Genomic DNA, 13,147 nt, shown 5'->3' on the forward strand with positions numbered 1-13,147 from the left:
TAAAAACCGGAAAAATAACCGAAATAAAAAACGGTCTGCAGGGTTAGCAACGCTAGGTCACGGGAATTTTTTTTGAAAGGAAAAAAAAAGAAAAACTCAAAAAGCAGCCGGTAGATGGCACTGGTACGAGCAACTTCGGTGGAAATATGTAAATGAGACGTTTATAAGAACTTGCGCTCCTAATCTACTATCCGTTCACCGTTGTAAATCGTGTATGTGAACAAGGATGCGAGTGCGAAGGATAAAGCTTTGTTGGTCAAGTGGTTTTACGTGAACCAGGAATCAGCGACCATTGCGTTGAGTAAATTTTCGAGTTCAGAAGAATATGAGAACTGGGAAAATGGCCTTTTCCCAAAAAAATGAATAAAAATTTATATGAAGTTCTGTATAGTTTAAAAAAGTTGAGAAATCAAGAAAAATTAACAAAAAGTTGAAAAATATTTATATTTTTGTTTTCGCAAAATAATTTCTACAATAAGACGAAATTTCAGGAAGATATTTTTAAAACTAAATAAAAACATTTTAGAAGAAAGTTTAAAATAAAACATCAAAATATTCCGTATTTCAGAAAAAAAAGTTCGATGAATAAACAACATTTCTTTGAAAAAAGAAACTTCTGAAATGCCAACAAAAACCAATGAACTTCTAAATTTCTCCCCCAAAAAATAAACAAGAACTTCAAAAAAATTTAGTTGTAACAAAACGGAAAAAGAAAAATGTATGGGAACAAACTGAAAAACTAAACAAACACGCACAAGAAAAATTTCTGAAAACTTGTGAAACATTCTGAAAAATTTAAACATTTTGAAAAGTTAAAATAAAAACTTTGAAAAGAGAAGAAAAATATAAGTAAAAGTAAGAAATGTCTTAAAACAGTTGCGAAAAATTGTAAAAATAATATATAAGTTATGTGAATTTTAAGAAGTTGAGAAATTCAAATAGAACCTAACAAGAAGTTGAAAAAATTAACTTTTTTCTGGAGTAAAAATTTTAGGGAAAAAATCCTAATAAAGAAAAGTTTTGAGTAGACAATTTTAAAACACAAAAATTTTAGGAAAAAAATCTTAAATTAAAAATAATTCATAAAGAAATTTCGGAACAAACAATATATTTTAGAAGACAATTCCAAACAAACAAAATATTTTAGAAGAAAATTCCAAATAAAATTTTCATAATAATCCAAGTTTGAGGAAAAAAGTTTCGTAATTGAACAAAATGGAATGAAAAAACAATGCGAAAATTCTGAAAAAAGCCAATAACATCTGAATTTTTCTTTAAAAAGAAATAAAGCAGTCTTCACGAACAAACTCAACGTACGCTGTACAAACAGAAAATGAGATCGAAAGCACGTGGTTAATTAATCGGTTACTTCTTGATTTTACACCCGAATTCAGAACCATTCAATTCTCAATCTTCTTCTACATGAAAACAGAAAAAGCCTTCCTAAATAAGTAAACAGAAAAGAAAGAAATTTTTGCAGCAAAAAAAAAAAATTACTTAAGGTATGAAATACTCGGAAAAATAGAAATTTTTTGAAAAGTTGAAACAAAAACTTGACAAAAACAAGAAAAGTTAATACCATTCACATAAAAGTTATGTTAAGTTTGAAAAGTTGAGAAATTCAAATGAAATGTAAGAAAAAAAGTTGAAAAACAAAAATTACAATAGTTCTAGAATAAACAAATATTTTCAGAAAAATATTAAAATAACAAAAATTTTGGGAAAAAATGTAAAAAGTAAACATTTTTTTGGCAAAAAAAATCTCACAATAAACAAAATTTTTAAGAATTTTTGTTTTTAAATAATCCAAAGTTTTATGAGAAAATATTAAGTAAACAAAAAGTTTGGAAAAAAAAAAAACTGAAAATGAACGAAAATTTCATAAAGAAATTTCGGGAAAAAAACAAAGAATTTTAGGAGAAATTTCGGGAAAAAAAACTTTAAAAGAAATTTCAGAAGAAACAAGAAACTTTAGAAGAAATTTCAGAAGAAACAAGAAATTTTAGAAGAAATTTCAGAAGAAACAAGAAACTTTAGAAGAAATTTCAGAAGAAACAAGAAATTTTAGAAGAAACAAGAAACTTTAGACGAAATTTCAGAAGAAACAAGAAATTTTAGAAGAAATTTCAGAAGAAACAAGAAACTTTAGAAGAAATTTCAGAAGAAACAAGAAATTTTAGAAGAAATTTCAGAAGAAACAAGAAACTTTAGAAGAAATTTCTAAAGAAACAAGAAACTTTAGAAGAAAATTCCAAACAAAAATCTCAAAATAATCCAAATTTCAGAAAAAAAAAAATTTCATAAATTACAAAAAAAACAAAAAACAAATTAAGAAATCTCAAAAAAAGTCAGAAATTTCCAGCTAAAAGACCAGACCAGGGAAAAAGTCGAACACAAAGTTTTCACAAACAAACTCAACGGTAGCCGTACAAACAGAAAAATAAGATCGAAAACACACGTGATTAATTAATCGCTTATTTGTTGCTTTTACACCTGAACCCGGAACTATTCAATTCTCAATCTCCTTCTTCTACTGAGCACAAAAAAAAAAAACCTTCTTAAATATATTAACAGAAAAGGGAAACAAAAATGATAATTTTCAACAAAAAAAACCAATTTTTTCTTTTATACTTTGCCGTTGTTTTCTCTCATACAACAAAAAAACATGAATAACCATCGAAGGTACAGGCAAAAAAAAAATTAACAGCGAGTGGGAGTGTCCAATTGCCTTATCTCCAAAGATAGGTACATCTATGACCTCTCGAACGTGACCCCCGTACTTACCTAAGGGCCCCCCTTGAGATGGAATAGACCAACCTTTACCACCCTCTTATTATTATTACACTTTCTAAGTCTATTTTTTTTCTCCTATGGTATGGTCGGTACATCTTGGAACGTACAGTATCAGTGGTGTATGTAGTTGAGGTTCTTTGGCTGGAATGGTGAAAGTCCGGTATAGAGGGCTGGTGGATTCGCGCATCAATCATTCCTCTCCCTCCATTTTTTTTTTTTTCAGACCTGAGATCTTACTGATGATTTTTTTTTTTAGAAGGTACATACTCACCAACTCCAGTACTCACCGAGGAATATATATCTATGGTATATACGGGGATAGATCTCTTATATATGTTCTTGCCCATTCCACCCCTAAAAGATATTTGCCAATCGCTTTAACGCCCATCTGTCTCTTTTCGGCGAGAGTGATATGACCCTTTTTTTTTTCTTACGGCCATCTTACTAACCTTTATTTTTCAGTGATTTTTCTTTCTTATTCTTTTAGTTTATTCTGTCTTTCATCCACACCCATTAAGAGTTAGTAAATAAGTATTTGATTTCGTTGAAAAAGAGATATAATCTTTTTTTTGCGAATGAAGTGAATTATGATATTGTATATGAAATGATTAATATGGTTTATGGTGTTTGATATTAAGCGTGTTTCACGATAAATGTATTTTTGGAATGAAATTCATAAAAATTATGATCATTTTGGAAGGTGAAATGTATAGTAAAAGCCATTTTTATATGATCAAATAATTATATGATGACTGCTACCTTTCCAATGACGAATTTTATAAATGTTGTCGAAATTCTTTTAAGTTGATTGAATTTCATTTATTTGAATGAATTTTATTCATTAAATCCGAAACTGTTTTATTCTCGCACTTGCAAGAAGTAAAAACAAAGTTACTGCTGAGTAAATACATCAGGAGCGCTCTTTTCAAAGCCAACAATTAATTTTCAAAAGTGTTTTTTTTAAAGATTCCCGTTATAACTCAGCACACAAGTAGACAGCACTGCCCACGCGCATCCGCTCTCTTCCAAGTTCACCTGTCTTCTTCTTCTTGTGCGAAAAAACGCCTTTCCTTGGAATCAGCAATTATCATTACAAATATATAATGTCAATATTATTTAAGTTATAATATCTCAAAAATTATCAAAATATAAAAAACATTTAATTGGATTTCTTGATTTTATAATGAATTATTAACAAAACCAAATGCTTTGTAAAAACTACGATAATATTAAAATAATTTAATTTTAATTAAAAAAATGGCTAAGAAAAAGTTAGTGAAGTCTTCAGTTGGGAAAATTGATGGCAGCAATAAAATTCCCGCACAACACTAGATTCGCGCTCAGACTGTTAAGTACAAATGCACACTTCCGAAACAACTTATTCGGTAGTAAATTGCCCATGGCGATAAACCGGAGTTGTGAGAAAAGACAGTCAGTTGCCTCAGTATGCATCTCGAACAACCCAGCTAAACAGTCATCTTAAGATACGGTCACTGACTCTATTTCATCATTCATTTCATTGTCGTGAAACTCCAGTAAGGACACATACATTCATTGTTCAAATATTTATTTTCTCTTGAACTTCCCGTAATATTTATTGCTGCAGCTTATACAGCTCAAAAGTTAATTTTTAGCTTTAAAATTCAAAGCATATTCAAAGCACACAATGGTCTATCCAATAATTTTTCTGACTTCGCGGGATTGTAATTAATATCCATGAATAAAAGGTTGTATGCTCTTATTTTAATTGGTGTAAAAAATATATTTTCCTCCAGTAGGGCCTGTAATGCCTAATGTTTAGTCAGTGTTATTGTAAAACTCTCGAAGAATACAGTTCAAAATTCAGTGCAAAGTGGTTTTGGGAACAAAAACATGCAGATCATAAATTTTTTCCCCTAGTTAGCACTTACCGATGACCTCTTAATAAAACACTGATAAAACCAGGGACTTCTTTGGATTTGCCCCATATCCGATCAATATTTTTACCCAGATTTCTGTTTTGTGTTCAAAACATACCCCATGGATACCCAATTCTTTTTTCTGAATACTACTGCTATGATGGTGTAGGTGTATCGAAAATAGTCAATTATATAAATCAAAGCCAATGATTACAAACAACTGCATATTTACGACTAATATCAATCGTCGGTAAATCAACTAATATAGCAAAAAATTCATTTCCTTTTCTATTCCGTCAAACACACTCTCTGGGAAGACTAATTGTCATGGATGATTACTGTGTTATCACAAGATTTTAGCGCTATACGGATCAGAATCACAGTCGGTGTTTGTCCACTATGAACACGCAATAGACCAAATACGTTCTACAAATATAGCCATTGATCTAATAGATTATGGTTGTTGGTTTTGATCGATAGCCGTATGGAATAATAATTCTTCTTTGAACAACAAAATTTCTCAAGATTCTCCACGTAATACAGAACGTAACTAATATCTAAAACGGATATCGTTCTAATCATGTTTCCTTCCAAAAAAAAATAATAAATCAATATCCTTTCCATAAAACATATTCCGAACATTATTTGTCTCTCCTTTTGTACGACTCAACGGGAAAAGATGAAATATATCAAGAAAATATGAAAAACGGGATTCGTATACCTCGGCGATATTTTAAAAATAGCAAGAATATATGTATAGAGATATATTTGAACTATTCTTCGGGATGACTTGTGATGAAATATGAATAAATAAATAAATAAATAAATGTAAAAAAAATACAAGATTCATAATTCGTTTTTTCTCCCTGGGTATTTTTCTCTCTCTCTCTCAGAATTCCACTCGTTATTTGTAAAAGAGAGCAGAAAGCAGACAAATAGAACTTGTCAAACGCACTGTGCAAATTCAGAGAAATAAAAAAAAATGTAAATTTTTTTTTTCCTTCATCCTGAAATAAACTCATTCGGAAAACCCTTTTCTTATAAATGATTCAAGGCCCCCATAGAAGCAGCAAATCGTTTAGAATTCCTTTTTTTTTTGCATGGAGAAGGGATGGATTCAAAGGGATAACATATAAATAACAAACGAAGAGGATGAGATGGAAAAAAAAAAAAAAAGAGGATGATCAGGATCAGGCATTTTTGTTTCGCGTAAAAAAAAAAAAAAAAAAAAAAAAAAATCCGGAAAAACGGGGAGATGAGAGCAATTCGAAATAACCAATCAGTTTTGTATCTTCTTCTCCCTTTACTGCTTTTATTCAGTACATCGTCATCTTCCTGTTCGATTCACCCGCTTTTTTTTATATATTTTTGTATCTCAATTTTTTACTCCTGACACACAAAATAATAATAATAAAAAAAAACCGGGATTTCTATTCATTTCCTGCTGCCATCCTTCGTTACCCAATATATAGATATATATGTACACCGAGGCACAGAACAATAATGAAGACATCACACAGTGATGGGCTGTGGGTGGGAAAAGAAATGGTTTCGCAACAACATTCAAGCAAATACAAAAGAAAGTATAGGGATGTATGTACTGCGGATGAGGTACGCAGATGACGTGAAATGGATTTGTAAATGGACCTCCATTCAACACAAAAGGGAATAAAGCATTATTAGTTTCGTTTTTTTTTTTTTCATATTATTTATTCTATTTTTTTTTCCTCCCTACTCTTTTACCTTTAACTTGTTAATTTGTTACGGATGCGAATAGAATTATTTTCCGCGAGTGTATTGAATGTGTGTGTATTCGAATATCTTCGCTGTGGAAATTGATATGTTTGGAGATGAAATACGTTGGAGAGATGAAATATTTGTATAGGGAACAAGGCAAAGAGAACGATTTCTTTATAAATAAAACTACAGTAGAAATATCTGGATTGCAAATTTTCTTTCGATATCGACAGTGTTAAGTTGAATTTTTGAATTGTAAATGTTGTTAATTTGGTGTATATTTTAAGTAAACGGGGACTGCACTTTAGCGGCTCATAAAACTCAGATTTGACAAACTAATGGATGGAGCGCTTAATTATTCTTCTATATGAACTTATGTGAAGCTAAGCCTATCGAACTGAAAGTATCATGGTTACCAGACAGCTCTGAACTTGGACCTTTTGAAGCTTAGTTTGCTATTATGTTATTTCCAGCAAGCAACGTGGAATCAGATTCCATTAAATTGAACAATGAATTGACTATTTTGTTTAGTCTGAGCGCTTATTTACTGCTAACTAACACGGTAGGAAATATTGAAAAAAGATCAGAATCACAAACACGTCATCATGAAGTTTCTAAGAGTAATTTTACTCTTTTGATAATCCAAGGTGTAGAAAAAAGTCAATGGTTAACTAGCTCATTTTTTTTTCTCATATTGTCTAATTAGACTGGATTTTTTAAAAATTATTTGATGTCTTCTCATTTCGCTACAAGAGGGGAGCTATGTCGAATGGTTATTCGCAAAAAAACCTTTCTTAGAATATTATAGCAAATCTGATTTTGAAACGAAGCAAGATATGAAAAAATATATATGCATATATGCAGTGAAAGGTATTGAATATATTATCGGAAATTTAAAAAGACATCCAGATGCACGCATAATAATAACCCGTTAAACGTAAGTCAGGGTTAGTTTTATAATTATGCTTCAATACAGTGGCAAAGTGGTGAAGCCAGTGAACAAAACAAAAAAAAAATGTAGTGCTTCCTCAATGATCGAGGGTAGATAGATCAACGCGCATGAAATTTGTTGATGTATTTCAAATCAACAAATCACTTATAAAATTGTTTTCGTGCTCACAAAATGCATTTGTAATAATTCATTATCCTCAAATTATTCGATGATTTTTTGAGGGAAATCATTTTCCGTGTAATTTGGAAAATTATTAGAAAATGACACCAATATTGTGTTACAATCATTATATACTAAATAAAAGAAATATAAATACTATAAGAAAAGTATCACATCATAAATTACACCACAGACAAATATTCATCAGGGTATTCACCAGAAATTATTATGAAATAACCAATCTCTGGGAAAAATAATTGAATGACACTCACTTCTCGTGCGCTGCTCCTCAAGAAGTTGCTTCTCAAGAGTCTCTCTGAGTTCTCTCTCTCGAAGAACTTCCATTTTCAATTCAGCTTCACGAAGAAAAAAAAATTAATAATCAAACATTCAATCAATATAATTAGATACCATAAAAATACCATATTTTCGAATATAGATAAAACTTTTACGAAAAAAAAAATTACAAGTTTTGAATCGTCTCCCAATGAAATTCATATCAATATATTAATAAACCAGAACGATTTCATTTAAAAGTCATTCATAAATGTCACAGATTCTTGGAAATTACTCTTAAATGGCCATAAATATTAAATCTAGAGACAAGGGGAGAAACGGGAGACACACATCACTTAATCAGATATCGAACAACTGTTAAAATCGAAACGAGATTAAAATACATGTTACATCACAGGTGATTTTCTTTAAATATCATTTCTTCAATTTTATCTTCAAGTCATTAACGAGGACATTAAGCAAAAATATTTTTTATAGGTACGATAATTCTCAGATATTTTTCAGTAAAATATCAGAAATTAATTCCCGAATCAAAATACGATCATCTGATGATTTCCGATGCAAAATATCGACCGATAGTTGAAGTAATTAAATTTAATGCGTGATATTATTCGCATTTCCACTGCATTTATTATCAATATTCGATGGATATATTCCGTCATTACACATTAAAGAAGGATATAAAAGCTTGAGCTATAAATACTTGAAAATTGTGCTATAAATAATTTTCAAACTTATGGCTTGGCTTTTATGATCAGTGGAATATAAATCATATTAAATTGAATAACCCCCTTTTATGGGGTTATTAAGAAATAACTTATAACTCGTTGTGTTTAGTAATGATAGTGAGTACTTTTTTGGGTATGTGAAAAATATATAAATGATCTCTCTATTGCTATTTTCTCATATAAAATTGCATATACTGTACTAATAACTGCAATTTATAAATCATTTTTCACAATGCGAGTAATTAACTTATTCTTTTTATCCCAATATACCTTTAATAGAGATAAAAAAAGGCATTTCTGTGAAATTTAAATGTGATCGTAGAATGTAAATATAATTAAATACGAAATTATAATATAATTTAATGTAATAAAAATAAAATGAGATAAAATATATGGTAAATTTAAAAAAATTCAGTTTAAAAATATGTGTAATTTTTTCTCATATAAATATAAAATAGTTTTTAATTTATTTCTTTATAATTTTAAAAAATAATTAATAAAATTTCTATATATAGAAATTAATAAAACTGCAAAATTAATTTTTTTCAGTACGAATATTTAAGTGATTCTTTATTGCAATATCCATTTCATAGTTTCATGTCTATCATATAGATATTAATCAGTATCTATTAATTATCAATGGATATTAATTAATTTATATATAGACATAAATTTAAAAAAATAAATGGATATTTCTTTGAAATTTAAATGCAATGATGTTATATATTATAACACATTATTTTTATTAATATAAGGAAAATAATATATATTATTATTTATTATAATTATTATTAATATAATAAAAATAAAATGTGTGTGATATGTGTATAAATAAAATAAATATAGTAAGTATAAACAAGTATTATAATAAATAAAATAAAATAAAAATATATGGAAATATTTCAGGAAATGCAAATTTTAGAAAATTAGAAAAAAAAACCTTATTCCAAAAATATTTATTTCATACATGATCATCCCATGACCTGAGGGCCAAATGTGAAGTCATCTGTTGTGGCCCGCATCCCCAAACGTAATTTTGTAAAAATGAACCGAGTGATACATTCCCAGATCTCCATGGGCACTTTCACTGATTACTTAAAGAACCTGGGGTGCTGTTCCAAATAGCTAAAGTGACCCGTATCACATTTACAGATAACTTAAGTGACCCCACATCACGTTTTTAAACCACTGAAGTTGCCCGCACTCTCCAAAAGTTTGAGCATATATCTGATACTTATACATTGATATATCTGATACCGAAATTTCCGAAATTTTAAATTCAACTTGATTTCAATTCAAAATTAAATAACAATACTTTCTTTCCTAATTTTTCATTTGTTTTTATATTCAGTTATGATTGAGTCTTCCAAAAATTGAAATAGATGGTTATAAGAATTTTTTTTCCAAATTAACCAAAAATAAAACAGGGCAGGGGTACTCGGTATGTTCTTCCGTCACCACTCTATATCTTCACCCCTCCTTTATTTTAAATGTTTTTTTTGTCAAAGACCCCCCCCCCCTCCCAATTTTTTACTGCCTCATCCATAAATATATAACTATCGAATATCACGCTATGGGCCAGTATTCGTACCGTATAAAATGGCAGTATGCGTAAGGGAGAAATACATAGGAGAGGGGAAAAAAAATGGATATATAGCGTGAAAGATAGAGAGGCCTAAAATGGGAGTTTATCTTTTCATACAGGATTGCGTGACTGGCATAAAAATGCAAATTTTTTCAGTTACCCCCTCCATTTCCCCATTCCATCTTCATTTCCTTAGCCTTCTATTTAATAGGGGGGGGGGGAGAATGAAAGAAACGTTTGTCCAATCACACGATGGCACGTATCTCTCCCATCCACGGATGATGACGTGTTCGTTTGTCAACCCCCCCATGTCCCGTTTCATACACAGTATATGGTATGATGCATGCTAATAACTTCTGACTGTATATTCAAAGAGGCTGCAACTTTTTCTTTGTTGAAATCAGACGTGGTATTTTGGTATATGAAAGAAATTTGAACGGAAATTCGTTGTCCTTGATTTAGGCCATGAATGTCTATCAGTATTTAAAATGATTTGACTATTGATATCGTATTCAGCCGGCATGCCGGGAAACAGCGAGGGATGCCAGCTAGCATGCCAGAATTCGAGTCACAGATTCTGGAAAATTATTGTCAAATATTTTTATTTTAAAAATCGATTGAATTGGCTGAATGCATACTGTGATATTTGTTAAGCACGTACCGAGGACGGATCAGACCCCGAAATTCAAAAATCTGATGTCCGTCGAATTTTACGGCACGCTGACTAATTCGGGGTAATACGGTAATTACATGGGGGTTTTTTTTTATTATGTATTTATTATTCCACAGACCAGAAAGGGTCGCACTTGTTCTGATAAAATTACTTCGCATTAATAATTTATTAATATTTTTTTTCACTGCTAGAATATTAACACTATCGTCATTGTTTAGATTTATTTAGAGATAATATTCAGTTTTAATTTTAGATAAGTTTTGATTGGTACGTTAGACTTCCTCTTACTAGGTCGTAAGCTCAGTTAATTAGCTTTTCGACTACCTTTGTTCGTATCTTAACCCTCTAAGTGGCGGCATTGACGAGATATCTTGCGTCTTTAAAAGTCTCTTATTTTAGCATAACAAGCCCCAATATTTTATAAAGTTGATTTCTCAGTGGAACGCTTTTCCCTATACCCCTTAGTTTACACCTGCTGAAAATCGGAAGAAAGCCTACTTCTTCGAAGAAGATATGGCATTTTGAAGACGGTTTAGTAATTTTTGAAGGATTAACCAGATATTCATCCGTTTGTTCTGTTTCAAACTGATTCTAGTAGATAGTATGTGCTGCCACCTACCATTTAAATCAGCAATCAAATTTTGAAAATTTTTATTGGAATACTGTTGGGAGACATTTTGGGGTAAGAAAATTTTTTTTTAGCATTTAGGCTTTCCTCCAAAACTTGCATTTAATGGTGGTTTGTGTAAGCTACTCGGCTGTTTCTATCCCGGATCCCACAAACACAGTAAATTTCATTGACTTGGAAATGCAAACCAGAGAAGCTTGTAGCTTGTCACAATGGTAATCCCAGATTATTACAAGAAATAATTCTTCATTTTTCACAGGAATCGTAGATATCCGACACCGTGTATCTCTGAAAGAAATCTATAATTATAAGCACTTGGAATAACAAAAAGACTTCCTCTTATTAGGTACAAAGACAGTGACAACCGTTTTCTCAAACGACGACTGTTTCTTTCTCTATACATATATATGTAGGCATTGCCAAAACAACCAACTGTAAATTAATGACGATGGCCATGTTTAGGAGTCAAATGGCGTCCTTTAGTTATAGGAGTGGCTGACGGGTTGAGAAATGGTTTCTTCATATATAAATGCTTCTCTTTTTCCTCTTGAAACATTCGGAACGGAAACCAGTGTTTCGTGTGTGTTGCAGGTGTTTCTTATGGCTATTTCTACTGGTGTTTATGCAGAACGATTTCTTTTCTTTTGCTGTTCCACGTAAGACAGTAGCTCGTATTTATTATCGTTTTGTGCACTTCCGCTATATGAGAAATGGGTTTTTCTCTCTTCGCCATCCTGAAAAAACCATTTCCTTTGAGATTTATAGCGGGCACACGCTACCAAAAAATTGAAACAACCAACCAACCAACCAAACAGAGCTTTCATAGACACATGACTAATGTTATTTTTCTTGTTGCGTGATAAAGATCCAAAACGAATGGAATTAACGATCGGTCGGCAGCCATTTTCACTGTGAATCCAATCTCCAAATTGGTTTTTTAGAAGAAAACTGAAGTTTTGATTAAAAAAAATTGTCGATAAAGGCGTTATAAATTATTTATACTTACGACTGGGGTCATTTTATCCGAACGAAGGCTTTGATCAGAGCCAGATCGACTGTTTAAAGATCAATCTCAAAGACATTGTTGGATTTTACTTGAGGGCGGCCCCGAGGTAAATGTGTTTGGATAGTCTACGAATATATTTTTGAATTTTTGACCTAAACATTATGAGAGCCTCGGGCAAATGCCCAATTTGTCCATGAGAAAGTTTGTCCCGGCCCAGCCATGAGACATAGCAAATCTTTAAAAAAAAACAAAACAAACGATACTTCTTTGTCCAGGTACAGACACAATCATACGAGAAAACTCACACCAAACGTCGACTTTTCGGTGACATCACTTTTCGACATCAACTTTTCGGTGAGAAACACAGAATTCAAAAAAGAGTCATTCTCAATCGTTTGTAAACTGAAGGTTCCAATCTAGTTTAATTGAGCATAGAAATGATCATGGTGTGACTGAATGGCCCTTGCTTGTCCCCGATTTGAAAAAAGACCCGATGAATCAGAAATTCAAGATCTAAAACTTGTTTTTAGTATAATATTTTGAACGACTGCTTGGAAAATAAAAATACTATCACTCAAATAGTCAGAAACAAATTGTCGTATGATATCAGAAGGCGTATGATATCAATGTACCGCTTTATATTGTAACCATTCCTGAAACATTCTTTTCACCTCTTCCTCGGTTCAGAAAT

General features: G+C 31.0%; 1 protein-coding gene across 6 annotated transcripts in view; it reads right to left on the minus strand.

Moving 5' to 3' along the window:
• The window catches only part of LOC149089415 (dachshund homolog 1-like), a 205,868-nt gene that overhangs the window by 32,929 nt on the left and 159,792 nt on the right, over positions 1–13,147 (minus strand). For all 6 annotated transcript variants that reach the window (XM_089238352.1, XM_089238342.1, XM_089238339.1 and 3 more), the window contains one exon: positions 7,812–7,895. In XM_089238352.1, coding sequence (XP_089094478.1) covers positions 7,812–7,895 — 84 coding nt within the window. The remainder of the gene's footprint in view (positions 1–7,811; positions 7,896–13,147) is intronic.

The sequence above is a fragment of the Pholcus phalangioides genome, unplaced genomic scaffold, assembly GCF_987345545.1.
Source record: "Pholcus phalangioides strain wild (caught in Gottingen) unplaced genomic scaffold, Ppha-v1.0 ptg000002l_1, whole genome shotgun sequence".
Classification (NCBI taxonomy): domain Eukaryota; kingdom Metazoa; phylum Arthropoda; class Arachnida; order Araneae; family Pholcidae; genus Pholcus; species Pholcus phalangioides.